Raw genomic sequence first — 25,728 nt, 5'->3', positions numbered from 1 at the left:
GTGTGTCATCCGTGTGTCTGTTTTTACCATCAGTGTGTCATCCATGTGTCCGTCTTTTACATCCGTGTGTCATCCGTGTGTCTGTTTTTACCATCAGTGTGTCATCCGTGTGTCTGTTTTTACCATCAGTGTGTCATCCATGTGTCCGTTTTTTACATCAGTGTGTCATCCGTGTGTCATCTGTGTGTCTGTTTTTACCATCAGTGTGTCATCCGTGTGTCATCCGTGTGTCTGTTTTTTCCATCAGTGTGTCATCCATGTGTCCATTTTTTACATCAGTATGTTATCCATGTGTCTGTTTTTACCATCAGTGTGTCATCCGTGTGTCATCCGTGTGTCTGTTTTTACCATCAGTGTGTCATCCATGTGTACGTTTTTTACATCAGTGTGTCATCTGTGTGTCTGTTTTTACCATCAGTGTGTCATCCGTGTGTCCGTTTTTACCATCAGTGTGTCATCCGTGTGTCGGTTTTTACCATCAATGTGTCATCCGTGTGTCTGTTTTTACCATCAGTGTGTCATCCGTGTGTCGGTTTTTACCATCAATGTGTCATCCGTGTGTCTGTTTTTACCATCAGTGTGTCATCTGTGTGTCTGTTTTTACCATCAGTGTGTCATTTGTGTGTCTGTCTGTTTTTACCATCAGTATGTTATCCATGTGTCTGTTTTTACCATCAGTGTGTCATCCGTGTGTCCGTTTTTACCATCAGTGTGTCATCTGTGTGTCTGTTTTAATCATCAGCATGTCATCTGTGTGTCTGTTTTTACCATCAGTGTGTCATCCATGTGTCGGTTTTTACCATCAGTGTGTCATCTGTGTGTCTGTTTTTATCATCAGTGTGTCATCCATGTGTCAGTTTTTACCAACTGTGTGTCCGTTTTTACCATCAGTGTGTCATCCGTGTGTCGGTTTTTACCATCAGTGTGTCATCTGAGTGTCTGTTTTTACCATCAGTGTGTCATCCATGTGTCAGTTTTTACCAACTGTGTGTCCGTTTTTACCATCAGCGTGTCATCTGTGTGTCTGTTTTTACCATCAGTGTGTCATCCGTGTGTCTGTTTTTACCATCAGTGTGTCATCTGTGTGTCTGTCTGTTTTTACCATCAGTATGTTATCCATGTGTCTGTTTTTACCATCAGTGTGTCATCCGTGTGTCCGTTTTTACCATCAGTGTGTCATCTGTGTGTCTGTTTTAATCATCAGCATGTCATCTGTGTGTCTGTTTTTACCATCAGTATTTTATCCATGTGTCTGTTTTTACCATCAGTGTGTCATCCATGTGTCGGTTTTTACCATCAGTGTGTCATCTGTGTGTCTGTTTTTATCATCAGCATGTCATCTGAGTGTCTGTTTTTACCATCAGTGTGTCATCCATGTGTCAGTTTTTACCAACTGTGTGTCCGTTTTTACCATCAGTGTGTCATCTGTGTATCTGTTTGTACCATCAGTGTGTCATCCTTGTGTCTGTTTTTACCATCAGTGTGTCATCCTTGTGTCTGTTTTTACCATCAGCATGTTATCCATGTGTCCGTTTTTACTATCAATGTGTCATCCGTGTGTCTGTTTTTACCATCAGTGTGTCATCCGTCATCCGTGTCCGTTTTTACCATAAATGCGTCATCTGTGTGTTACCATCAGTGTGTCATCTGTGTGTCCATTTTTACCATCAGTGTGTCATCCGTGTGTCCGTTTTTACCGTGTGTCATCCGTGTGTCTGTTTTTACCATCAGTGTGTCATCCATGTGTCTGTTTTTACCATCAGTGTGTCATCCATGTGTCCGTTTTTTACATCAGTGTGTCATCCGTGTGTCTGTTTTTACCATCAGTGTGTCATCCGTGTGTCCGTTTTTACCATCAGTGTGTCATCCATGTGTCCGTTTTTTACATCAGTGTGTCATCCGTGTGTCTGTTTTTACCATCAGTGTGTCATCCGTGTGTCTGTTTTTACCATCAGTGTGTCATCCGTGTGTCCGTGTTTACATCAGTGTGTCATCCGTGTGTCTGTTTTTACCATCAGTGTGTCATCCATGTGTCTGTTTTTACCATCAGTGTGTCATCCGTGTGTCTGTTTTTACCATCAGTGTGTCATCCGTGTGTCCGTTTTTTACATCAGTGTGTCATCCGTGTGTCTGTTTTTACCATCAGTGTGTCATCCGTGTGTCGGTTTTTACCATCAGTGTGTCATCCGTGTGTCTGTTTTTACCATCAGTGTGTCATCTGTGTGTCTGTTTTTACCATCAGTGTGTCATCTGTGTGTCTGATTTTACCATCAGTGTGTCATCTGTGTGTCCATTTTTACCATCAGTGTGTCATCCGTGTGTCTGTTTTTACCATCAGTGTGTCATCTGTGTGTCCGTTTTTACCATCAATGTGTCATACTGTATGTGTGTCCGTTTTTACCTTCAGTGTGTCATATGTGTTTTTGTTTTTACCATCAGGTTTTTTTCTGGTATGGAGAAAGAAATAATAAGGCTATGTGCACATACTGCATCTTTTTCTGAGTGCATCTTGGTTGTATCTTTTTATCCTGTGGTCATAGAAACACAGCTTGTGACCCCAAAAATGCATGATGTTTTGCCACGTTTTTGTTAAGGCGTTTTTTATGCCTTTTTTAAATTACAAAAAAAATTATGATAGGATAATTGATAGCGAGAGTAGATACTGTAGATAGAAGAAAAATAATGGATAGATAGAAAGAACATATAGATAACATAGAAAGAAAGAACATGTAGAATAGATGGAAATAAATAACAGAATAATTCAATAGACACAGCAATAGCTAGCTTGGCCAGCTGTTTTTTTAATTATTTTTTGGTAAAAAAAATAAAGTGGGGTCCTTCCATTTTTCATGTCCAGAACAGGAACAGCAGCAGCTGTGGGCTTTAACCCTCAGCTGTCTGCTGTACCTTGGCTGGTTATGAAAAATAGAGGGGATCCCCCACTTTTTCTTTTATTATTTGATTTATTAAAAAAAAACAAAAAAACAATTACCTTTGGTTCCCCCCCCATTTTTCTCGGCAGACAACTGGGGACTGATATTATTAGGGTGGGAAGGGGCATGGTTATTTGGCCCAATCCAGCCTAACAATAGCAGCCCACAGCCACCCCAGAAGTGGTGCATCCATTAGAAGCGCCAATTCTGGTGCTGTACCAGGCTCTTCTCGTTGCCCTGGTGCGTTGGAAATTGGGGTAATAGAAGTTAATGGCAGCCCACAGCTGCCACTAAGCCCTAGATTAGTAATGGGAGGCATCTATGAGACCCCCCCATCATTAATCTCTAAGTGAAAGTAAATAAACACAAACACCCAAAAAATTCTTTATTTTAAATAAAATACAAAATAGCATCCTGTTTCACCACTTTATTAACTCCCAAAACACCCCTTCAGGTCTGACATAATCCACACGAGGTCCCACGACAATTCAGCTCTGCTACATCCGAAGTTCACAGCGAATGCCATAGAACATGACTGTCCACTGTGAGCTCCAGACAGAGACTGAGCCGTGATCAGCGGGGTGGGGGAGGTAGTGCATATTTAATGAAGCTAATGAGCAGCCCAGGAAGTGAATGAGTGGCCACGGGAGCAGTGTGACAGCCACCCCAGTGAATCTGTAAGTATGAAGCGCTTGCTCCTACTCCTTTGCTCTGGATTCTTGTCCCCATAGACTTTATATGAAACTGGCATTTGGCCAGATACAAGGGATCAATCCCCCACCAGCCCACCAGCCCTGAATCAGCGGGGGATTAATCTGCCAGTCCTCCAAAAAACAGAGAAAAATCACAAAAAGAATTGACATGCTGCATCTTCAAAAACACAGCCAAAAAAAGGTGCACTGTGTGGACAGCAAAATAGAAATCACATAGACTTTACTGTGGGAAGGAAATGCATGCATTTGGGTGCATCTTTGTGACCACAAAACTTCATCAAAACAACAGTAATAGATGCAGTGTGTGCACACAGCCTTAGGCCCCCTTCACACGTCCGTGAAAAACACGCACGTGTGTTACGGGCCGTTTTTCGGGTCCGTGTCCCGTTTTTGTGTCCGTTTTTATGGTCCGTGTGGCACCTGTGTGAATTGCGTATGCTAGCCGTGTTTGTGTGCAGAACGTCCGTGTGTGCGTGTGGAATTAACGTGTATGTGTACGTGGAATGTCCGTGTGGAATGTCCGTGTGTGTGATGCACAATGTCGTTTATAAACGTCGGCTGACAGCAGACAGAGTTGCGCGATGAGAATGAACTCGAGTGAACTTCACCCGACTTCATCCTCATACCGCGGCTCTGTCTGAGTCGAGTACTGATTAGCGGTCACCTGTGAAGGATTCACCGGTGACCGCTAATCCCCCGAGTAACTGAAGTTTCCCCCCCTCTCTCATACTCACCATTCCTCGATCCCCGGCGCGGCCCTGCACGGCATTCACACTGCTGCGGCGGCTTTTACTATTTTGAAAAAGCCGGCCGCTCATTAAACAATCTCCTATTCCCTGCTTTCCCCGCCCACCGGCGCCTATGATTGGTTGCAGTGAGACACGCCCCCACACTGAGTGACAGGTGCCTCACTGCACCCAATCACAGCAGCCGGTGGGCGTGTCTATACTGTGCAGTAAAATAAATAAATAATTAAAAAAAAACGGCGTGCGGTCCCCCCCAATTTTAATGCCAGCCAGATAAAGCCATACGGCTGAAGGCTGGTATTCTCAGGATGGGGAGCTCCACGTTATGGGGAGCCCCCCACCCTAACAATATCAGTCAGCAGCCGCCCAGAATTGCCGCATACATTATATGCGACAGTTCTGGGGCTGTACCCGGCTCTTCCCGATTTGCCCTGGTGCTTTGGCAAATCGGGGTAATAAGGAGTTATTGGCAGCCCATAGCTGCCACTAAATCCTAGATTAATCATGTCAGGCGTCTATGAGACACCCTCCATGATTAATCTGTAAATTACAGTAAATAAACACACACACCAGAAAAAATCCTTTATTAGAAATAAAAAACACACACATATGCCCTGGTTCACCACTTTAATCAGCCCCAATAAGCCCTCCATGTCCGGCGTACTCCAGGATGGTCCAGCGTCGCATCCAGCGCTGCTGCATGGAGGTGACAGGAGCTGCAGAAGACACCGCCGCTCCGGTCACCTCCACGCAGCTAATGAAGACAGCCGTGCGATCAGCTGAGCTGTCACTGAGGTTACCCGCTGTCACTGGATCCAGAGAGACAGAGAGACCAACCGACGGACTCAGGGAGATTGACCGACATACACAGAAATAGAAAGAATAGCCGACATCACTAGAAATAAAAACACCAAACGGACACGGACTATAGGTAGATGCATACGTGTTTACTAACGTGTGTGCACATACCCATAGACTTTCATTGTGTCCACGTGTGCGTGCTCCGTGCAGATAACGGACATGCATCCGTGCAAAACGCAAACACATACGGATCACGGACACGCACACACGGACATAATGAAATAACGCACGTGTGACCACAATCATAGATTAACATTGGTGCATGTTTGGCCGTGTCTCCGGTATATACGGAAATGGACCAAACACGCATGTGTATCACGGACGTGTGAAGGGGGCCTTAGGCTGCGTACCCACGATCAGTGATTGCAGCGTTTTGGATGTAGCGTGTTTTTGCTGAGTCCAAAACGCTGCATTGTACAGTACAAGCACAGTGAATGGATTTGTAGAAATCCTGTGCCCACTGTGCTTGTTTTTTCCGCAGTAAACACTGATCTGCAGTGCAGCTTTCCAGACTGCAGCATGTCAATTATTTGCTGCGGATTCGCATGCGTCCTCCGTTGGGAGAACACAAGCAGGAGACCGCAGCGCACTGAACTATGATCGTGGGTACGAGCAGTTGCAGTCTCCTGTGTTCTCCTGTAGAGGAGATTTGCGGCCCCACAGTTCAGGACCCGCTGCGTACAGGACACAGTGAGTCCTGATCGTGGGCACATACCCTTCTTCTATTCTTTGCAGTGTTAAACACGTATAGGACACGAACGACACACAAAGGCCATTTGTGTACTATATGTGTTTTTCACAGACCCATTCAACTTGAATTCATCCTTGTCATTCATGCTCCATATGGTTCAGAGATGTTAAGATCAACATAGGTTATAATGGATACGAATGGTATGTGTGAAAAAAATGGATGGCACACGTTCCAAGAAACACGGACGTGTGAAGGAGGCCTAAGGTGAAGAAGAACTTGGCTGGATTGCACAAAGCCCTGAACTCATCTAAGCAGCTTTGTGATAAATGGCAATGTTAGATGTGAACCTTTATCATCCAACTTTGTTGTTCAGCCTCAGAATAAACAATATCCCTTCTTTTCTCTGAAGCTGCATTCATAAAACTTGGAAATTGTGAACAATGAAAAGAAGGTTTATATTTACAAAGGCTTACTATATATTTCCATTTTCTGGCTGAATATTTCTATTTATTGTATATAAACGTAATAACTTTAATGCTATTATTTCTAAATATATGCAAATCTTTGAAACATTGGTGGAAATTTAGCCATATTTATATAAGATACAAGAATTTAATAAAGACAGAAACTGTTGAAAAGTACTGAACTTGTCGTATTATATTTAGTGCAGTGAAAGGGAATATGTCAGCAGTTTTTTGCTACCTCTCCTGAAAGCAGCATGATGTAGGCCAAGAGATCCTAAATCCAATGATGTATCACATAGATTAATGGCTGCAGCTGGTCTGACACAATCAGAATTTTTAGCTTTAGTCATGTAGCAGAGCTGAGAGAGCTGTCCTGCCCACACCAGGCTCTCTATAGAGATTGTACATTGACAGTGAGGTGTCAATTCTGTAATGATAAGGGTTCTGCTACTTAAACAAACATAGCAAATAAACAAAAGATGATTGTGACAAAACAGGCATGCCTGAACTTTCTGTGTTAACCCTTGCAGCATGTTAGTTTCAACTTACATAGTAAAAACCTACTGACAGATTCCCTTTAAGTAGACCATTCTTCTTTTTATATGCCAACTGGCGTACAGGTATTTTGTTAAAGTAGCTTTAAGAAAATGAGTCATGTCTTTAATACATTTATCAAATCAAGTTTTTTTTAAACTTAAGGGCTCATGCAGCTGGGCATATAATGCAGACACGTATCTGAATTTTGATTGGATAGCACATGGACAGCACACAGACCCATGTTCTTCAGTAGGGCTGTTCTGATGAACGATTGTTCTCTCGGTTCGACAGCCTGTGAGAAAAAAATTGCAGCATGCCCTACATTAGTCCTGCCCTAGTCCGATTTATGGATCAGTATAGTGCATATCAACAACTGGTGGCTCTGCACTCATCTGGATGAGCCCACGGAGCTGCATTTGGAGTCAATCATGTCTGTGATTTGCAGAGGTGACTGGCGTGAGCACTAGTCCGAATGAGCACACAGAGCCGCACTCGGAGCCAATCATTTCTCTGATTTGTAGAGGTGCCTGGCACGAGCAATCGTCCGGATGAGAACAAGGAGCTGCACTTGGAGCCAGTCATTTCTGTGATTTGCAGAGGTGACTGGCCTGAGCACTAGTCCGGATGAGCACACAGAGCTGCACTCGGAAGCAGTCATGTCTGTGATTTGCGAAGGTGACTGGCCTGATCACTAGTTCAGATGAGCACACAGAGCTGCACTCAAAGCCAATCATGTCTGTCCGGATGAGCACACGGAGCTGCACACTGAACCAATCATGTTTGTGTTTTACAGAGATGACTGGCCCGAGCACTTGTCCGGATAAGCACATAGAGCTGTACTCAGAGCCAATCATGTTTGTGTTTTACAGAGATGACTGGCCCGAGCACTTGTCCGGATAAGCACATAGAGCTGTACTCAGAGCCAATCATGTTTGTGTTTTACAGAGCTTACTGGCCCGAATTTTCAGATAGCCTGAAAAGTATCTAAAATAAAGTTTTTGGGAGGTAGAAAAATCTGCAGAGTTTCACAAGAGTAATCAATTTTAAGAAATGCTAGTTTTATATTGGTTTTTGAAGGCTTTTTTTCCTGACATTTTTTGTAAGCAGTGTTGAAGCATTTTTTTTTCCACACTGTGATTTGCAGACTTTTGACTTGGCACTATCAAATTTGGAGCAGATTCCACAAGGAAACGTTCCTCAAAGAAGTGACATTTCACTTTCTTTTTTTTTCTGTAAAATGTTATCCGAAAAACTAAAAAAAAAATTCTCACATGAACAGCTAAGTGTATTTTCCATTAAAATGAATAAGTAAAGAATTCAAAGAGTATTTGAAGTATTTTTTATGCTGAGTAGATTTTCTTCAGAATCCTCCTTAAAAACTCCATGTGAAAACACCATTAGTGAAGTTGTAGCTAGGTAATTGAACAGGAGCAGGTCAGGCTCCTGATAGACATGAGTGGGTCTTTTAAAATTTGAATTGGCCCTTTTTCCCCAAATATTTGATTTTTGGAGAATAAACTAGCCACAAGTCTCACTATATGGAGCGGAGCTGCTCCTCAGGTTTTAGCATTTATATACAAAACAATAATAGCTATCTTGTAATGAAGTATGGAGTTAGTGTATTACACACACCTCTTTACTTTATCCATATGTGAACATTACATCAATTGGCTTGTCAGTACATCTAGTCATTTATTTATTTCATTTTGTCATAGTATTTATATAAACTCATATTCATTCAAATTCCATTATAATACTGACCACTATTAATTTGTATAAGGGCAATTTATGGGGAATAAGCTGGGGCAAAAAAAAATGTATATATTTTTAGGGTACGCTTACACAAGCGTATGAATTGGACGAGTACAATGCGAGAAAATCTCACATTGCACTTTGACCAATGTTATTCAATGAGGGAGAGCAGATGGTCAGCTTTTTTCTCATCCAAATTCTGGATAAGCAAAAAGTCGCAGCATGCTGCAATTATCAGTGAGAGACATGTCACTCGCACTCATACAAGTCTATTGGTGAGCGTCAAACATCAGACTGTCATCCGAGTGCAGTGCAATAATCGCATCAGCTGACAATGGAGGCGATGGTGATATTGGGAGAGTAATGCCTTCCTCTCCTTCACAGATCCCGCCGTCTCCTCCGCAGTTGTGATCCGATCGCAGGATCAAGTCACAGTCACATGACACTTGCCTCATGCTCGCAGCACAGCAGGAGTCGAGGATCATTAGCATATCGCATCCGATGCACTTGGATCAGATGCAATACGATCGTGTGAATTCAGCCTTATAATAACTATATTGGTTTTTATTTTTTTGCTAGGGCATCAAAGGACCGCTTGGACCTTCTGGACCACCTGGGCCCCCTGGAAAACCAGTATGTACAGATATATTCTTAAAGTAAAGTACTTTTATATTGATGACCTATCCTCAGGATTGGTAATTAATATCAGTATTCAGTTTACAACTTGTACAACAGTGAATTTGGAGTGCCCTCTAAATAACTGAACACACAGTCATTAATGTCTAAGGCACTGTCATCAAAAGAGAGTACACCCCTAAGTGAAAATGCGCAAATTTTGCCCAATTAGCAATGTGACTCGCTAGTCTTCCAAGTCTCCCGTGTGAATGGGGAGCACATGTGTTAAATTTGGTGTTACTCTCTCATACTGGTCACTGGAAAATCAACATGGCACCTCATGGCAAGGAACTCTGAGGATCTGAAAAAATTATTGCTCTACATAAAGATGTAGGCTATAAGAAGATTCCAACAGCCTGAAACTGAGCTGCAGCTTGGTGGCCAAGACCATACAGCGGTTTAACAAGACATGTTCCACTCAGAGCAGGCCTCACCATGATCGACCAAAGAGGATGTGTGCACCTGCTCAGTGTCATATCCAGAGGTTGTCCTTTCAAAATAGATATATGAGTTCTGCCAACAATACTGCAGGGGGGGCAGGGAGGTGTCAGCCTTTCAGTGCTCAAACCATACGCCACACACTGCATCAAATTGGTCTCCATGGCTGTAGTGCCAGAAGGAAGTCTCTTCTAAAGATGTACAAATTAAAAAAACTAACCAGCACATCCAAGAAACAGACAAATGTGAACATGTACATACTGAAGGAACTAGTCAATACAATTCAAGTGAATACAGATGCACGCTGAAATGCTGTACTAGATAAACAATGAATATAAGAAAATTGGAACTGCATTACTGCCATAGAAACTAAGTTAAAAATTAGGTACTTGGTACACAATTTGGCCCATTTGTGATAAGCTCAACAGTCACAAACAAGGTGTACTCTGTTGTTGGGACCCTATCCTTGAATGCCTATACTTGGGCTGAAAGCCTACAATTTAAAGGGCAGCGAGGATCCAGCTATAATTATAATTAAACCACTCTTGGCTGGTGGGTGGAGTGCTCTGTCAGGAGGGATTATACTACAAATATCAGCCCAGGTAGAGGCATACAAGGATAGGGTCCCAACAACAGGGTATTAATTATCTCTGGCTGTTGGACTTATCACGAATTGGCGAAATAGTGTACAAACTACCTAATTTTTAACCTAGTTTCTATTGCAGTAATAAGGAAAGGATCCGGCACAAATTCTCCTTATAGTAAAAACATCACGACCTTTATTTTAAACATTAAAAACGTATTGTGAAGACCCAAAGGTGTATCAGCAAAGAGGAAAACTTTATGCATTTCGGACTTCGGTAAAAACAAAAGAGTCCTTAGTCATAAGTACCTCGTCTGCAACGCAAGACTACTCAAATAGACTGACCCATCAGTTGGACACAGGGGAGGAGCGGAAGCAACATAATTACATAAGGAAACAGGTGAGTATGAAAGTTCATACTCCCCTGTTTCCTTATGTAATTATGTTGCTTCCGCCCCTCCCCTGTGTCCAACTGATGGGTCAGTCTATTTGAGTAGTCTTGTGTTGCAGACGAGGTACTTATGACTAAGGACTCTTTTGTTTTTACCGAAGTCCGAAACGCGTAAAGTTTTCCTCTTTGCTGATACACCTTTGGGTCTTCACAATACGTTTTTAATGTTTAAAATAAAGGTCATGATGTGTTTACTATAAAGAGAATTTGTGCCGGATCCTTTCCTCAACCTCTTACCTCTGCACAACCGGCTGGGACTTACCGGTGGATTCCGTGCACTCGCTGGATTCTACAGCCTAGGCAACAGGTGAGCTGAAGTTTCCTATTTTCTATTGCAGTAATGTAGTTCCAAATTTCTTATATTCAATGTTTGTCTCGTATAGCATTTCAGTGTGCAGCTGTATTCGCTTTAATTGTATCCTCTAAAGATGATGCACAAGAAAGATAGCAAACAGTTTGCTTAAGACAAGCAGACTAATGACATGGATTACTGGAACCATGTCCTGTGATCTGATGAGACCAAGATAAACTTATTTGGTTCAGATAGTGTAAAGTGTGTGGGGCGGCAACCAGGGGAGGAGTACAAAGAGAAGTGTGTCTTGCCTACAGTCATGCATGGTGGTGGGAGTCTCATGGTTTGGGGATGCATGAGTGCTGCTGGCTGTGGGGAGCTGCAGTTTATTGAGGGAACCATCAATGCCAACACGTACTATGACATACTGGAGAAGACTGGGCCGCATGGCAATATTCCAAGCACACCTCTAAGACGACACACTGTCTTGCTAAAGAAATTGAGGGTAAAGGTGCTGGACTGGCCAGGCATGTCTCCAGACATAAACCTTATTGAGCATCTCTGGGACATCCTCAAACGGAAGGTGGAGGAGCGCAAAGTCTCTAACATCGACCAGCTCTGTGATGTCATCATGGAGGATTGGAAGAGGATCCAGTGGCTCCTGTAAAGCTCTAGTGAACTCCATGCCCAAGAAACAGTTAAGGCAGTGCTTGAAAATAATAGAGGCCACACAAAATATTGACACTTTGGAAATAATTTGGCAATTTTCACTTAGGGGTGTACTCACTTTTATTGCCAGTGGTTTAGACATTAATGGCTGTGTGTTGAGTTATTTAGAGGTCACCAAATTTACACTGTTATACAAGCTGCACGTTGACTACTTTACATTGTATCAAAGTGTCAGATCTTCAGTGTTATCTCATGAAAAGATATAATAAAATATTTACAAATATGTGAGGGGGTGTACTCACTTTTGTGATATACTGTAGCTGATCAATTGCCTACGCCAGGACAACTCCTTCAGCATTTCTACATTTCTTCCGTTTTTCTCATCTACATACAGTACATTGTTGCTTTTATATTTTTACGATTTTGCAACATTTTTGTGGCGCCCCTGACCTGGTCAGGCACCACTGAGTACTGCACCCATGCTGGGGACAGTACAATACAGGTAATCCAGAAGGCTGACAGGGGTGTGGAACACAGGCGCATAGTGATCAGGTCTCACACATGTACCCATGAGAGGACCCCTGGGGATCCCAGGAGGGGGCAAGCCTTCACCTTCACTGGAATAGTGGAGGGGGTAGAGCCTCCATCTCCTCTCAAGGGGTGTGGTAAGAGAGTCTGGTTGCTAGGTGGCGTAGGCAAGAACAGGAGAGGAGGGGCAGTGAGTCAGTTAGAGCAGAGAACTCCAGAGGGCTCGGTGAGGAGCAGACCTGTGGGGCTGATGCTGTCTAACAGCGCCCGCGCAGTGACTACAGACGGGGGAGAACGGTCAACTAGGAGTGCTGCCTGAAAGCCAGCTTCAGCTAGAGAGTGCACGGAGTGGGAAGTAAGGAGACTTCTAGAGAGCACCAGGCCCAACCGGGCGGCAGATCCCGAAGCGAGGATAGATTCACCTTTCCCTGCTAAACCTGCCGGTGTGGGGCTCTTACAGCCCACACCACAACAACCAAAAGCCGCAGCCACGTAACCGCAAGTAGGGCCCATAGGTCACAGGAGGCAAGAGGCTGGAGTGGCCTGGCCCGGGGAACAAGCACACGGCAAACAACAAGGGGAGAGAGGCTGCAGCATCTTCCCTGGGTGACCCCCATAGGGACTCAAAGTCGGGGTCACCCCAAACCACCAAGGGCTAAGGAAGGCGAGTCAGTAGTCACCCTCATAAAGTCAGCCTGAAGGATACCTGGTTCCCATCTGGTTCATCCCAGCTACGCCCGGGCTACTCACCCTGCCATCAAATGTGAGTAAAGCCCTTGAAAGACATTCCTGCCTGTGTGGTTATTCTGCGACTTGTGGTACTACAAACCTACACAGGGCCCTGGGGCTTGCCTCACTCTCAGGAGGCTACTACATCTAACTGCACACACCATCAGCCCCAGGCGACCCTCAACCTGCAGTGGCGGTCCCTACTGGCCGCAATACTGAGAGTGGCGTCACGATCAAAACAAGAAGATTTCCTACCAGTGACGGAGATCCAGCAACGTGGAGTCCCTGAAGGTAATGCACCGACACTGACACAACACCTGTGGGGCTTCACATCTGGCGTCACGAACAGGATAAGGACTAGACCTGTTCAGACAGGTGACCATGTGCCTAGGCGGTCCGCTTGAAAAATTGGAAGCGCCGCCATATTGCCACCATGAAAAGCGCGCTGAAAAACAACAGCAGCCCGCGCTGGGAGAAGTTACCGCCCACGAAGAGGTGTGGCTACCCAGAGATCCCCTGCAGAGTTCTGACCTTGCCAGCTATGAGAGTGGAAGCGTCGAGAAGCGGCGGAACAGAAAGGGAGCCACAAGTCTGCTGCTGGGAGAGGAGCTGCTGAAAGAGGCAGAGCAGAAACTGGACAGCTTGTTACAGGAGGCAGCGAAGAGTCCACTGCTGGGAGACCGTGCAGAAGACGGCGCAGAAGAAATGGCGTCTGACCGCAGGAACCCAGAACCAGGCTCCGCTGCCTGGTGGTACCGAGAGCTGGCCCAGTTTTGCAACCGGCTGGAGACCCGGGTCGTGGAGCAGATTCGGGAGGAACGGATGGAACTGCAGGAGATGACCGCGGCGGTTCGGGCCTATGAAGGGAGAGCTGCGCGCCGGGTGTCAGGCGGGACGGCGACGACGCAGACCCCAGTGCTACCAACAACGGGTGAGTCGAATGATGCCCCGGCCCGCGCAAGTGCCCCGACCCCTGCTGCCACGTCCGCGGTCCCTGAAGAGGCGTCCGGTGCGGCGACGCTGAAGCAGGCCGCAGCCACGCCAGGTGCGGCCCTCCAAGCCCCAGCGGCTGCAGCGATGCCCTGCTCGGCCCACCAAGACCCAGTCCCTGCAGCGATGCCCTGCCCGGCCCGCCAGGACCAGGCCGCCGCCATCCTGGGCGCGGCCCGCCAAGACCAGGCCGCCGCCATACAGGGCGCGGCCCGCCAAGACCAGGCCGCCGCCATACAGGGCGCGGCCCGCCAAGACCAGGCCGCCGCCATGCCAGGCGCGGCCCGCCAAGGAAAGACTACCTCAGCATTTACCCCGGCCTGTAAGGCCAGAGCAGACACCGCTCCCCGGTCCACAGAGGTTCCTGATAGGCAGCCCACGGTGGGTGAAGACCCTGCATATTGGCAGATGAAGGCTGACCTGGAGGCCAAATTTCCACAATGGCTGGTGAGCCAATACATACCCCCTCCGCATACCCCAAAGAGTCTCCTGCTAACTCCTGCAGCAGCTACACCAAGGAGTCCCTCACCTGGGCCGGCCGAAGAGCAGCCATCCCCGGCACTGCCACAGCTGGAGTGCCAGGAAGAACTAAGGGGGAGAGGAGGCCAGGAAGCAGAAGGGTTGACTCCGACTACAGTGTCACCAGTAGCAGATGTGTATTCAGAGCCGGAAATGCTGCCATACTCCCGCTGGGACGAGGAGGACCTGACCCCCTCTGCAGAAGAAGAGCTGCCTAAGAGCTTCACCTGGGAGCCCACAGGCATGGATCCAGCCCGCAAGACACGGCGCAAAAGAACACAGTTTGCTCCAGCACCACAGTCTCCTGAACAGAGAGCAGTCACCGCCAGAGACCTAAAGGAGAAGCGTTTGTTGAGAGAGTCCAAAGCCCAGGCTAGAGGACCCCTGTGTTATGGCGTAGTGGAAGATTTCAACTTGAAAAGTGGTTATGGCTTCATTGTAGCACCAGGAATAAAAGAAGGGATATTTGTAAACCGCAGAGATGTGAACGCTCATCTGCCAAGAGGACACCCTTGCAGAAATCTAAAGATGGGAGATTCCGTTCAGTTCACCCTGCATCAAGGCGAAAGAGGATTGTATGCTCTGGACGTAGCGCTATGTCCCAACAAACCTTACAGCCATCCCCTGCAACAAGAAAGACAAGAAAGACAAGGAAGACAAGAAAGACAAGAAAGACAAGAAAGACAAGAAAGACAAGAAAGACAAGAAAGACAAGAAAGAAAAGACAGAGATAAAGAAACAGATACAGAAAAGGAATCAGATGCAGACCAAGAGAGGAAAGACACAGAACCTATAGATGAGGCAACCACAGATGAAGACAGAGACAAAGAGCAAGAAAGTCACAGGTGCCAGTGCCCAACGTGCCCTCGCCCTAGTGAAAAAGAGGAGTAAAAAGTAAAGTAGAGTAAAGTAAGAAGTTACTGTTTTGACCAGTTTTGAAAAGTTTTGTTTGCAACGTTAAAGAAATGCGCCCACAAAAACTATTGTGAGAAATAAACTTAAGGCTATGAACTTGCTATAGCCACAAACTCTCGCAGTGTAAATAGTTACACCAGTGGCACCACCACCAGGGCCAGCCTGTTTAGGGGCTTGGCTCGTCTGCAACCAGGGGGGCCCGTCCGTAGAAAAGGGCCTTGGCTCACCTGCAACCAGAGAGCACGCCTGTTTATGGGGCCTTGGCTCACCACCACAAAGAGGGTACCTGGCCAGCACCAACTGTGGAGGCCGCCTCTGCATCCTGCCAGAAGAGGCTGAAGGCGCGGATCCACCAGGCCAGGTATACCCTGAAACCACCAGCCCATGAAAGCCGCCTCTACATCCTGCCAGAAGTGGCTGAAGTCGCGGCCAACGGGAGAGGAAGATTGGAGGAAAGGTCTGGGGAAACGGATGGCCCAGACCTGGTTACCAACAGGACCGGTGACCTGCCTCCTGAGAGGGTTTTGGGTGGGTTAACGGACTTGTGGGTGGAGGGTGGTGATGTCTGATACCTGGTGCTTTTAAATGTTTTACATGTTTTAATGTTTTATGCATTTTAAAATGTTGTCTTGCAGCCCGAGGACGTGCTGGTGATAACTAAGGGGGAATGTGGCGCCCCTGACCTGGTCAGGCACCACTGAGTACTGCACCCATGCTGGGGACAGTACAATACAGGTAATCCAGAAGGCTGACAGGGGTGTGGAACACAGGCGCATAGTGATCAGGTCTCACACATGTACCCATGAGAGGACCCCTGGGGATCCCAGGAGGGGGCAAGCCTTCACCTTCACTGGAATAGTGGAGGGGGTAGAGCCTCCATCTCCTCTCAAGGGGTGTGGTAAGAGAGTCTGGTTGCTAGGTGGCGTAGGCAAGAACAGGAGAGGAGGGGCAGTGAGTCAGTTAGAGCAGAGAACTCCAGAGGGCTCGGTGAGGAGCAGACCTGTGGGGCTGATGCTGTCTAACAGCGCCCGCGCAGTGACTACAGACGGGGGAGAACGGTCAACTAGGAGTGCTGCCTGAAAGCCAGCTTCAGCTAGAGAGTGCACGGAGTGGGAAGTAAGGAGACTTCTAGAGAGCACCAGGCCCAACCGGGCGGCAGATCCCGAAGCGAGGATAGATTCACCTTTCCCTGCTAAACCTGCCGGTGTGGGGCTCTTACAGCCCACACCACAACAACCAAAAGCCGCAGCCACGTAACCGCAAGTAGGGCCCATAGGTCACAGGAGGCAAGAGGCTGGAGTGGCCTGGCCCGGGGAACAAGCACACGGCAAACAACAAGGGGAGAGAGGCTGCAGCATCTTCCCTGGGTGACCCCCATAGGGACTCAAAGTCGGGGTCACCCCAAACCACCAAGGGCTAAGGAAGGCGAGTCAGTAGTCACCCTCATAAAGTCAGCCTGAAGGATACCTGGTTCCCATCTGGTTCATCCCAGCTACGCCCGGGCTACTCAACCTGCCATCAAATGTGAGTAAAGCCCTTGAAAGACATTCCTGCCTGTGTGGTTATTCTGCGACTTGTGGTACTACAAACCTACACAGGGCCCTGGGGCTTGCCTCACTCTCAGGAGGCTACTACATCTAACTGCACACACCATCAGCCCCAGGCGACCCTCAACCTGCAGTGGCGGTCCCTACTGGCCGCAATACTGAGAGTGGCGTCACGATCAAAACAAGAAGATTTCCTACCAGTGACGGAGATCCAGCAACGTGGAGTCCCTGAAGGTAATGCACCGACACTGACACAACACCTGTGGGGCTTCACATTTTCATTATGGCTCTTTTTTTTCATTGCTGGTTTATAAATGTCCCCCGGTGTGTATTAGTGTGACTGCACTGACAATGTAAATAGTCACTCGTGCTGAATTTCCCATTAATAACTGACCTCCATAGAGACTTATTTTAGCATATTGTTCACATATATTAGCAGGATGTTCTATGAAACTGTCACCTTTCACCATTTACCTCTAGGGTATGATCTGTTATTCCTGCGAGTGCATTCTTCTTTCTATAGTCTTCTCTTGCCATGTTTTGCTATTTGCATTGACATTCATTATGCAGAACTTATTATCAGCTTTCTCTTTTCTCTCCTCAGTGCTATCTGTGTAACACATTGTCCCTGTACAGTTCCTAAATTGCAGAATGAACAGTAAACGCTGAGTCTGTAATTATGTGAATTTTCGAGTACAGAACATAAATGGCTAATAAGACAGTAGCATTCCTCAATGGATTAGTCCTGGAGATTCAGTTAATGAAATGTACTATGGGATTTCCTTTATGTTTTAGGGTCCTTCAGGGAGCATCCAAGGCTTGGAAGGCAGTGCCGATTTCCTGGTGAGTGCCCTTCTTCAGGGCCATTCATTTACTACACTGGAGCTTCCATTGTTTATATTTTATTCCCAAAATATCTCCTCTTTAATAGAGGTTTCTTTATTCTGAACTTGCTGCACAGGGAAATTTTCTTTGAAGCAAAATAAATGAGTGCTGACAACCTAGTGATCAAAGAGGATATACAAACCCAGCGCAATATTAGGAGTTGTGTAGTCTGTGTACTGCTGTGGGTCCTGAGATTGGCTGTCTGGAAGTATTCACAGCTAGACAATGGGTAAATACTTTTATGTTGGCTAAACAAAAAGACAGATAATAGCATTCTACTGAGAATAATTGGGGACATTTATGAAAAACACTAAATAGAAAAAGTCTCGTGGCAGCAGATCAGATGCTTCTTTTATCCCCCAGACCGAATTCGACAACGATAGCTGGCACTTGATTGGATGAAATGACAATATCATGCTATGCAATTTTTGTTATGAAAGTCTTATGTAAATGGTAATTTTTGTAATGATATATACTTGTTCTTAGTATATAAAAATCTTAGTCCCTCTTTGTTATTTGTACGGGCTCAAATAAGAAAAGACAAACAATTTGATCAGGAAACCGCCTTTATTTTTCAAAAGTAGTGATCGCACTTACAAGAAACAGTAGAAGAATAGAGCTTAAAGAACAATAAAACTGTCATACTTGGTTGATCAAGGGTTTCGCCCTCTCGACTTTTTCAGGGGCATGGTTCTTAATTATATGAAATACGGATTTTGCCATGTTACTTACTTTCTTTGCTAATAAAAAAACATTGTGATAATCTGCAGTGACAACGTCTGATACAAAATTTTAACAGATAAATGTAGTTGTCACCTTTTACACTCACTCAGCTATTCCATGGCAACTTATATGGGGTACATTTACAATAAAAAATAAAAACTGTACTTGTACCAGGCTTAAATCTAGGAGACCATAGTCATTGAATGCCTGTGGCCTAAGGGTAAGGATAAAGGAAGCGGCTGGTGTGAGTTCACGACGTGGATAAAATCTGCAGTGGTAAACAGTTTCTACTGCCAACACTTCATGGCCATTACAATGGATTTTGCGGGTGAAACCACTGTTCGGCAAACTTAAGCAATCAATTAACCAAACACAAAGGATGGTTGCCATTACAACATAGCTGCTCCTTCTGGCCTTACTCTGAGACATTGCCCACCCATAGCCCACCCACAGCAGACATCCCTTCTTCAGGACTAATCTCAATCTTCTGTGCCTATAGATAAATATGGCCATGATAATTCTTCATCCTACAAGGAACAATATTGATATAAACACACTAGCACAACTATTCCATATATTATCACCCCTTCATTTACAGCCCTTTATTATCAATTATCAAAAATATAGTTTTATTTCTATAATAATAATACCCCAAAGGCCAAATCTAACAATAAAATATATTTTCTTCTTTGTCCCAGATATTTTCACCCAGCCACCCCAAAATATAATATGTATTGTGAAAATTCCAACTCCCTTCCTTATTGCCCTATTCGCTCATACATTCTGATATTAACCCCTTCCTGAAATTGGACATACTGTGCAATATTCACTCTAGGTACTCTATGTACTGTGTTTGTGCAATCCACTTACTGGTTTAGATTTATTGTAGAATGTAATATTTATCAAACTAAAGACTAAACTGCTATTATTTTCTAGTGCCCATCAAATTGCCCAGCTGGTCCCAAAGGTCCTCAGGGTCTTCAGGGAGTAAAGGTAAGCTTTTGCTGAATACAATTTCCTGCTTTCATAACTTTTTTAAAGGGAATCTGTTATGTAAAAAAACACTATTAAGCTTCAGATAATGGGTTAATCTGCAGGCTAGTAGTGTTTCAGCGCTGCCTAAACACCGCACTATTAGCTCTGCTTACGGGTTTACAGGGAGGAAATAAACTTCATTCCTCCCAGCAGCCTTGGGCTTTCAGTCATGGAGGTGTACCCAAAGCATCCTGGTCCAACCACGCCCCAGCACTGATTAGCTGGAATGATGAGAGAGCACTAAGATACTTGAGTGCTCGTTACTGGAAACGAGCAGGTCAGACACTTGAACGGGTTTGACTTGTGTACAGAGTATAATGGAAGTCACAGTGGGAAACTTGAGCATTTAACTTCAAAAATACTCGAATTTTCCATTGACTTCCATTATACTTGGTAATAGAGTACAGAACACTCAAGCATCTTAGTCCTCTCTCATCACTAATTAGCAGCTTACTATCAATATACAATGTACATAAAAAGCTGGTAATTAGTGGTGTTGTTGACGGGAGTCAGCTTTCTGAACTCTGCTACATGCTAAATCCGAAAACTTGGATTGTATCATCAATGATGCACCCAGTAAACTAAGTGATACATCACTCGAATCCGGGTCATGTTTCAAGAATTATGCTGCTTTTAGATGAGGTAGTAGCAAAACCTGGTGACAGATTCACTTTAATAGCGTTTTTTTGATATGACAGGTATTATTATTATTATTTGGTATATTTTTAAAGTTTAAAAGATGTCAGGACACAATATGGAGACCATCAGTTAAACTGAAAATAAAAAGTGATTCTAAAGGCCCCATCACACGCAGCGATATCGCTAGCGATATCGCTAGCGAGCGTACCTGCCCCCGTCGTTTGTGTGCCACGGGCAAATCGCTGCCCGTGGCGCACAATATCGTTCGGAGCCGTCACATGGACTTACCTGCCTAGCGACATCTCTGTGTCCGGTGAACCGTATCCTTTCTAAGGGGGCGGTTCGTGCGGCATCACAGCGGCGTCACAAAGCGGCCGCCCAATAGAAGCAGGGTGGCAGAGATGAGCTACCGTAACATCCCGCCCACCTACTTTCCTCCTCATTGCCGGTGGCCGCAGGTAAGCTGTAGTTCGTCGTTCCAGAAGTGTCACACATAGCGATTTGTGCTGCCACGGGAGCGACGAACAACCTGCGTCCTCAACAATCAACGATTTTTTGAAAATGAACGACGTGTCAACGATGGATGATTTGGTGAGTATTTTCCATCGTTAACAGCCGCTCGTTGGTGCCACACGCAACGACGTCGCTAACGATGCCGGATGTCCGTCACGGAATCCGTGAGCCCGGCGATATATCGTATATACGTCGTTGCGTGTAACGGGGCCTTAACACTATACATGTAGCTATTGTATACCCATCAATTTGCACTTAAAGTATGGGAGAAAACCAGAATGCCCACAGCTACAACTAATTTATCATTCTTGCAAACGTTTGCCCTGTTTATGTTTGTTAGAGCAAAACAATGGTTAGCCATAAGCATCATTTTATGAATTAACCAAAGCATATAAAAATGACTGTGTCTGCATAGTGAATTTATTATAGCACATTAACTAGCAGTTTTTTTATTATAGCATTTTGTCTTTTATCATTTTATCTAATATTTAATTACCAGACTTTTTGTTAGTGATATATGTGACATATTTTTTAGTAACCAGATTTCTTGCTTTTTAGGGCCACAAAGGACGTCCAGGTCCCCTTGGTGAGTCAGGACAACAAGGAATAACAGTAAGTAAACAATTGAAGAGATTGCTAAATAATATGAATATTTACCCGCATACAATAATATGCCATTTACGTTGACTCGTTGTTTGCAAGATTTATTGGTGATCTTTAGGGACTGTCTTTAGAATATGTTTGGCGAGTGCATTATCCATGACTAATAGTAACATATCTGAGCCCGTGTGACTCAGATTAGCCATGGTTGACACTTTCAGATCACTATCTGAGCTTGTGTGACCCTGATTACCATGGTGGACACTGCAGATCACTATCTGAGCCCATGTGACTCCAATTAGCCATGGTGGACACTGCAGATCACTATCTGAGCCTGTGTAACTCTAATTAGCCATGGTGGACACTGCAGATCACTATCTGTGCCCGTGTGACCCTGATTAGCCAAGGTGGACACTGCAGATCACTATCTGAGTCTGTGTAACTCCAATTAGCCATGGTGGACACTACAGATATCTGAGCTTGTGTGACCCCGATTACCATGGTGGACACTGCAGATCACTATCTGAGCCCGTGTGACTCCAATTAGCCATGGTGGACACTGCAGATCTGAGCCTGTGTAACTCTGATTAGCCATGGTGGACACTGCAGATCACTATCTGAGCCCGTGTGACCCTGATTAGCCATGGTGGACACTGCAGATCACTATTTGTGTCACTGTATCCATGAGCTTTGCGTACAGTACATTTCAATGAATAAACTTCATCTTTCTGTATCCTTAATTACAGGGCCCCAAGGGAGATGTTGGCATTTCTGGTGAACAAGGAATCCCAGGACCCCCGGTAATGTCTAGTAATTTTCTGAAAATAATTTGTGCAAAAAATAAAATAAAATAATATATTTATATTATATCAGTATATGGTTACATAGTATGTTAGTAGAAAATAAATATGCTAATTGTTATTACATATTATACAGTTTTCCCAAACTTTCATTAGAATATAATGTAATTCAGAGGAACCCAGAAGAACCTACTTTTTCCATTAATGGGACTTTTTGAATTCATTTTTTTTATTCCAGCACGGTTTCACACATCTGTAAATAACAATGTAGGGACCATTATGTCAGACTGGCGATAGGTCTCTTGAGCTAAATCACTTTTCAAGTACGGAGGGCAATGTGGCCATGAGTCTTCTGACCTGACTCAAAGCCTGCTAAACATATATTAAACTGTTGAGTTCGTCTCAGTAGACTGGTGGCCAGTCCATACTCAGACCATGATCACTAAATGTGTGAAGCCAAGCAAACCTTAAAGGGGTACTGCAAAGAGATAAGAAATTCTTTTACTCGCCCTGCTCTCATAAACTGTAAAGATGTAAGGCACAGTGCTTTTCCATATGCTCTCAGTACCTGTAATTCAGTGTAACGCTGGAGCTGCTCTTTGCTGCTCCCCCTCCTTTCTGGGACATTACATCACACATCAGAAGGCATGGCCTGCTCCATGCTATCGGTTACAGCCAGCCCCCTGATAATGAGGACAGGAACAGTAGAATAATTTTCTATCTCCCCAGAGAATCCCTTTAAAAAAGTACTGACAGTGTCATTGTTGCCTGGGTGGCAGACATTATGATCACTCTTGTCAAAACTGTGTACCTTATTGGCTTCACCAACAACTTTGAGAAGCACTGGTTTAGACAAAAATACAGGTTAAGTAAAATACTTAAAGGGATTGTCCAACTCCCAATTTTTTTTTAAGAGCGGGATTGTCCTAAAATATTAAAAGAACTTACACTCACCGCTTCTAAACCCCATTGCTCCAGTGCAGCCTGTGCCGTGGCCTATGCCAGGCAGTGGGAGTTGCTTCTTTCATTATTTTGCTTTATGGTAATTTTGATGTTATACTCTTAAAAGGTTATTTCACTTTCCTCAGTTCATGTAATTACAAAAACCTGTAGTTAAGTGTTATACAGTCATATGAAAAAGTTTGGGCACCCCTATTAATGTTAACCTTTTTTCTTTAGAATAATTTGGGTTTTTGCAACAGCTATTTCAGTTTGATATATCTAATAACTGATGGACTGAGTAATATTTCTAGATTGAAATGAGGTTTATTGTACTAACAGAAAATGTGCAATCCGCATTTAAACAAAATTTGACAGGTGCATAAGTATGGGCACCTCAACATAAAAGTGAAATTAATATTATGTAAATGCTCCTTTTGCAAAAATAACAGCCTCTAGTCGCTTCCTGTAGCTTTTAATGAGTTCCTGGATTCTGGATGAAGGTATATTTGACCGTTCCTGTTTACAAAACAATTCCAGTTCAGTTAAGTTTGATGGTCGCCGAGCATGGACAGCACGTTTCAAATCATCCCACAGATTTTCAATGATATTCAGGTCTGGGGACTGGGATGGCCATTCCAGAACATTGTAATTGTTCCTCTGCATGAATGCCTGAGTAGATTTGGAGCGGTGTTTTGGATCATTGTCTTGCTGAAATATTAATCCCCTGCATAACTTCAACTTCGTCACTGATTCTTGCACATTATTGTCAAGAATCTGCTGATACTGAGTTGAATCCATGCGACCCTCAACTTTAACAAGATTCCCGGTGCCGGCATTGGCCACACAGCCCCAAAGCATGATGGAACCTCCACCAAATTTTACTGTGGGTAGCAAGTGCTTTTCTTGGAATGCCGTGTTTTTTTGCCTCCATGCATAACGCCTTTTTGTATGACCAAACAACTCAATCTTTGTTTCATCAGTCCACAGGACCTTCTTCCAAAATGTAACTGGCTTGTCCAAATGTGTTTTTGCATACCTCAGGCGACTCTGTTTGTGGCGTGCTTGCAGAAACGGCTTCTTTCGCATCACTCTCCCATACAGCTTTTCCGTGTGCAACGTGCACTGTATTGTTGACCGATGCACATTGACACCATCTGCAGCAAGATGATGCTGCAGGTCTTTGGAGGTGGTCTGTGGATTGTTCTTGACTGTTCTCACCATTCTTCTTCTCTGCCTTTCTGATATTTTTCTTGGCCTTCCACTTTTGGGCTTAACAAGAACTGTACCTGTGTTCTTCCATTTCCTTACTATGTTCCCCACAGTGGAAACTGACAGTTTAAATCTCTGAGACAACTTTTTGTATCCTTCCCCTGAACAACTATGTTGAATAATCTTTGTTTTCAGATCATTTGAGAGTTGTTTTCAGGAGCCCATGATGCCACTCTTCATAGGAGATTCAAATAGGAGAACAACTTGCAAGTGGCCACCTTAAATACCTTTTCTCATGATTGGATACACCTGCCTATGAAGTTCAAAGCTCATTGAGGTTACAAAACCAATTTAGTGCTTTAGTAAGTCAGTAAAAAGTAGTTAGGAGTGTTCAATTCAAGAAATTGATAAGGGTGCCCATACTTTTGCACCGGTCAAATTTTGTTTAAATGCGGATTGCACATTTTCTGTTAGTACAATAAACCTCATTTCAATCCAGAAATATTACTCAGTCCATGAGTTATTAGATATATGAAACTCACATAGCTGTTGCAAAACCCCAAATTGTTTTAAAGAAAAAAGGTGAACATTAATAGGGGTGCCCAAACTTTTTCATATGACTGTACTACTATATCTGCTAAACATGGATGCAATGCACAAGTTTTTATGTCTTTCCTCAGCTTAGTGTGACTGAACGTTTTCCTAGTAATATACAATTTAAACGGACTCTGTCAGCACAGAAATGATGTTCAAACCAAGTACAGGCACTTGTGCATCATGGTGGGGCTAGTCATGTAAACACACCTCTCCACATTCTTCTTTTCCATCTACAGTGGGTTCAGAAAGTATTCAGACCCCTTTAAATGTTTTACTCTGTTTCATTGCAGCCATTTAATAAATTCAAAAAAGAGATATTTTTTTTTCATTAATGTACACTCTGCACCCCATCTTGACAGAGAAAAAACATAAATGTAGAAATTTTTGCTAATTTATTAAACAAGAAAAACTGAAATATCACATAGTCACAAGTATTAAGACCCTTTGCGCCGATACTCATATTTAACTCACATGCTGTCCATTTCCTTGTGATCCTCCTTGAGATGGTTCTAGTACTTCACTGGAGTCCAGCTGTGTTGAAATAAACTGATAGGACTTTATTTGGAAAGGCACATGCCTGTCTATACAAGACCTAACAGCTCACAGTGTATGTCAGACCAAATGAGAATCATGAGGTCAAAGGAACTGCCCAAGGAGCTCAGAGAGAGAATTGTAGCAAGGCACAGATCTGGCCAAGGTTACAAAAGAATTTCTGCAGTACTCAAGGCTCCTAAGAGCACAGTGGCCTCCAT

General features: G+C 44.4%; 1 protein-coding gene across 2 annotated transcripts in view; it reads left to right on the top strand.

The window, feature by feature from the left end:
- COL9A2 (collagen type IX alpha 2 chain) overlaps positions 1 to 25,728 on the top strand; it is a 181,964-nt gene that overhangs the window by 56,147 nt on the left and 100,089 nt on the right. For both annotated transcript variants that reach the window (XM_075336118.1, XM_075336119.1), the window contains 5 exons: positions 9,277 to 9,330; positions 17,829 to 17,876; positions 19,578 to 19,634; positions 21,387 to 21,440; positions 22,175 to 22,228. In XM_075336118.1, coding sequence (XP_075192233.1) covers positions 9,277 to 9,330; positions 17,829 to 17,876; positions 19,578 to 19,634; positions 21,387 to 21,440; positions 22,175 to 22,228 — 267 coding nt within the window. The remainder of the gene's footprint in view (positions 1 to 9,276; positions 9,331 to 17,828; positions 17,877 to 19,577; positions 19,635 to 21,386; positions 21,441 to 22,174; positions 22,229 to 25,728) is intronic.

The sequence above is a fragment of the Anomaloglossus baeobatrachus genome, chromosome 2, assembly GCF_048569485.1.
Source record: "Anomaloglossus baeobatrachus isolate aAnoBae1 chromosome 2, aAnoBae1.hap1, whole genome shotgun sequence".
NCBI classification, from domain to species: domain Eukaryota; kingdom Metazoa; phylum Chordata; class Amphibia; order Anura; family Aromobatidae; genus Anomaloglossus; species Anomaloglossus baeobatrachus.
The sequence above is the reverse complement of the archived record's forward strand: the minus strand, read 5'-3'. Positions and strand labels throughout refer to the sequence as shown.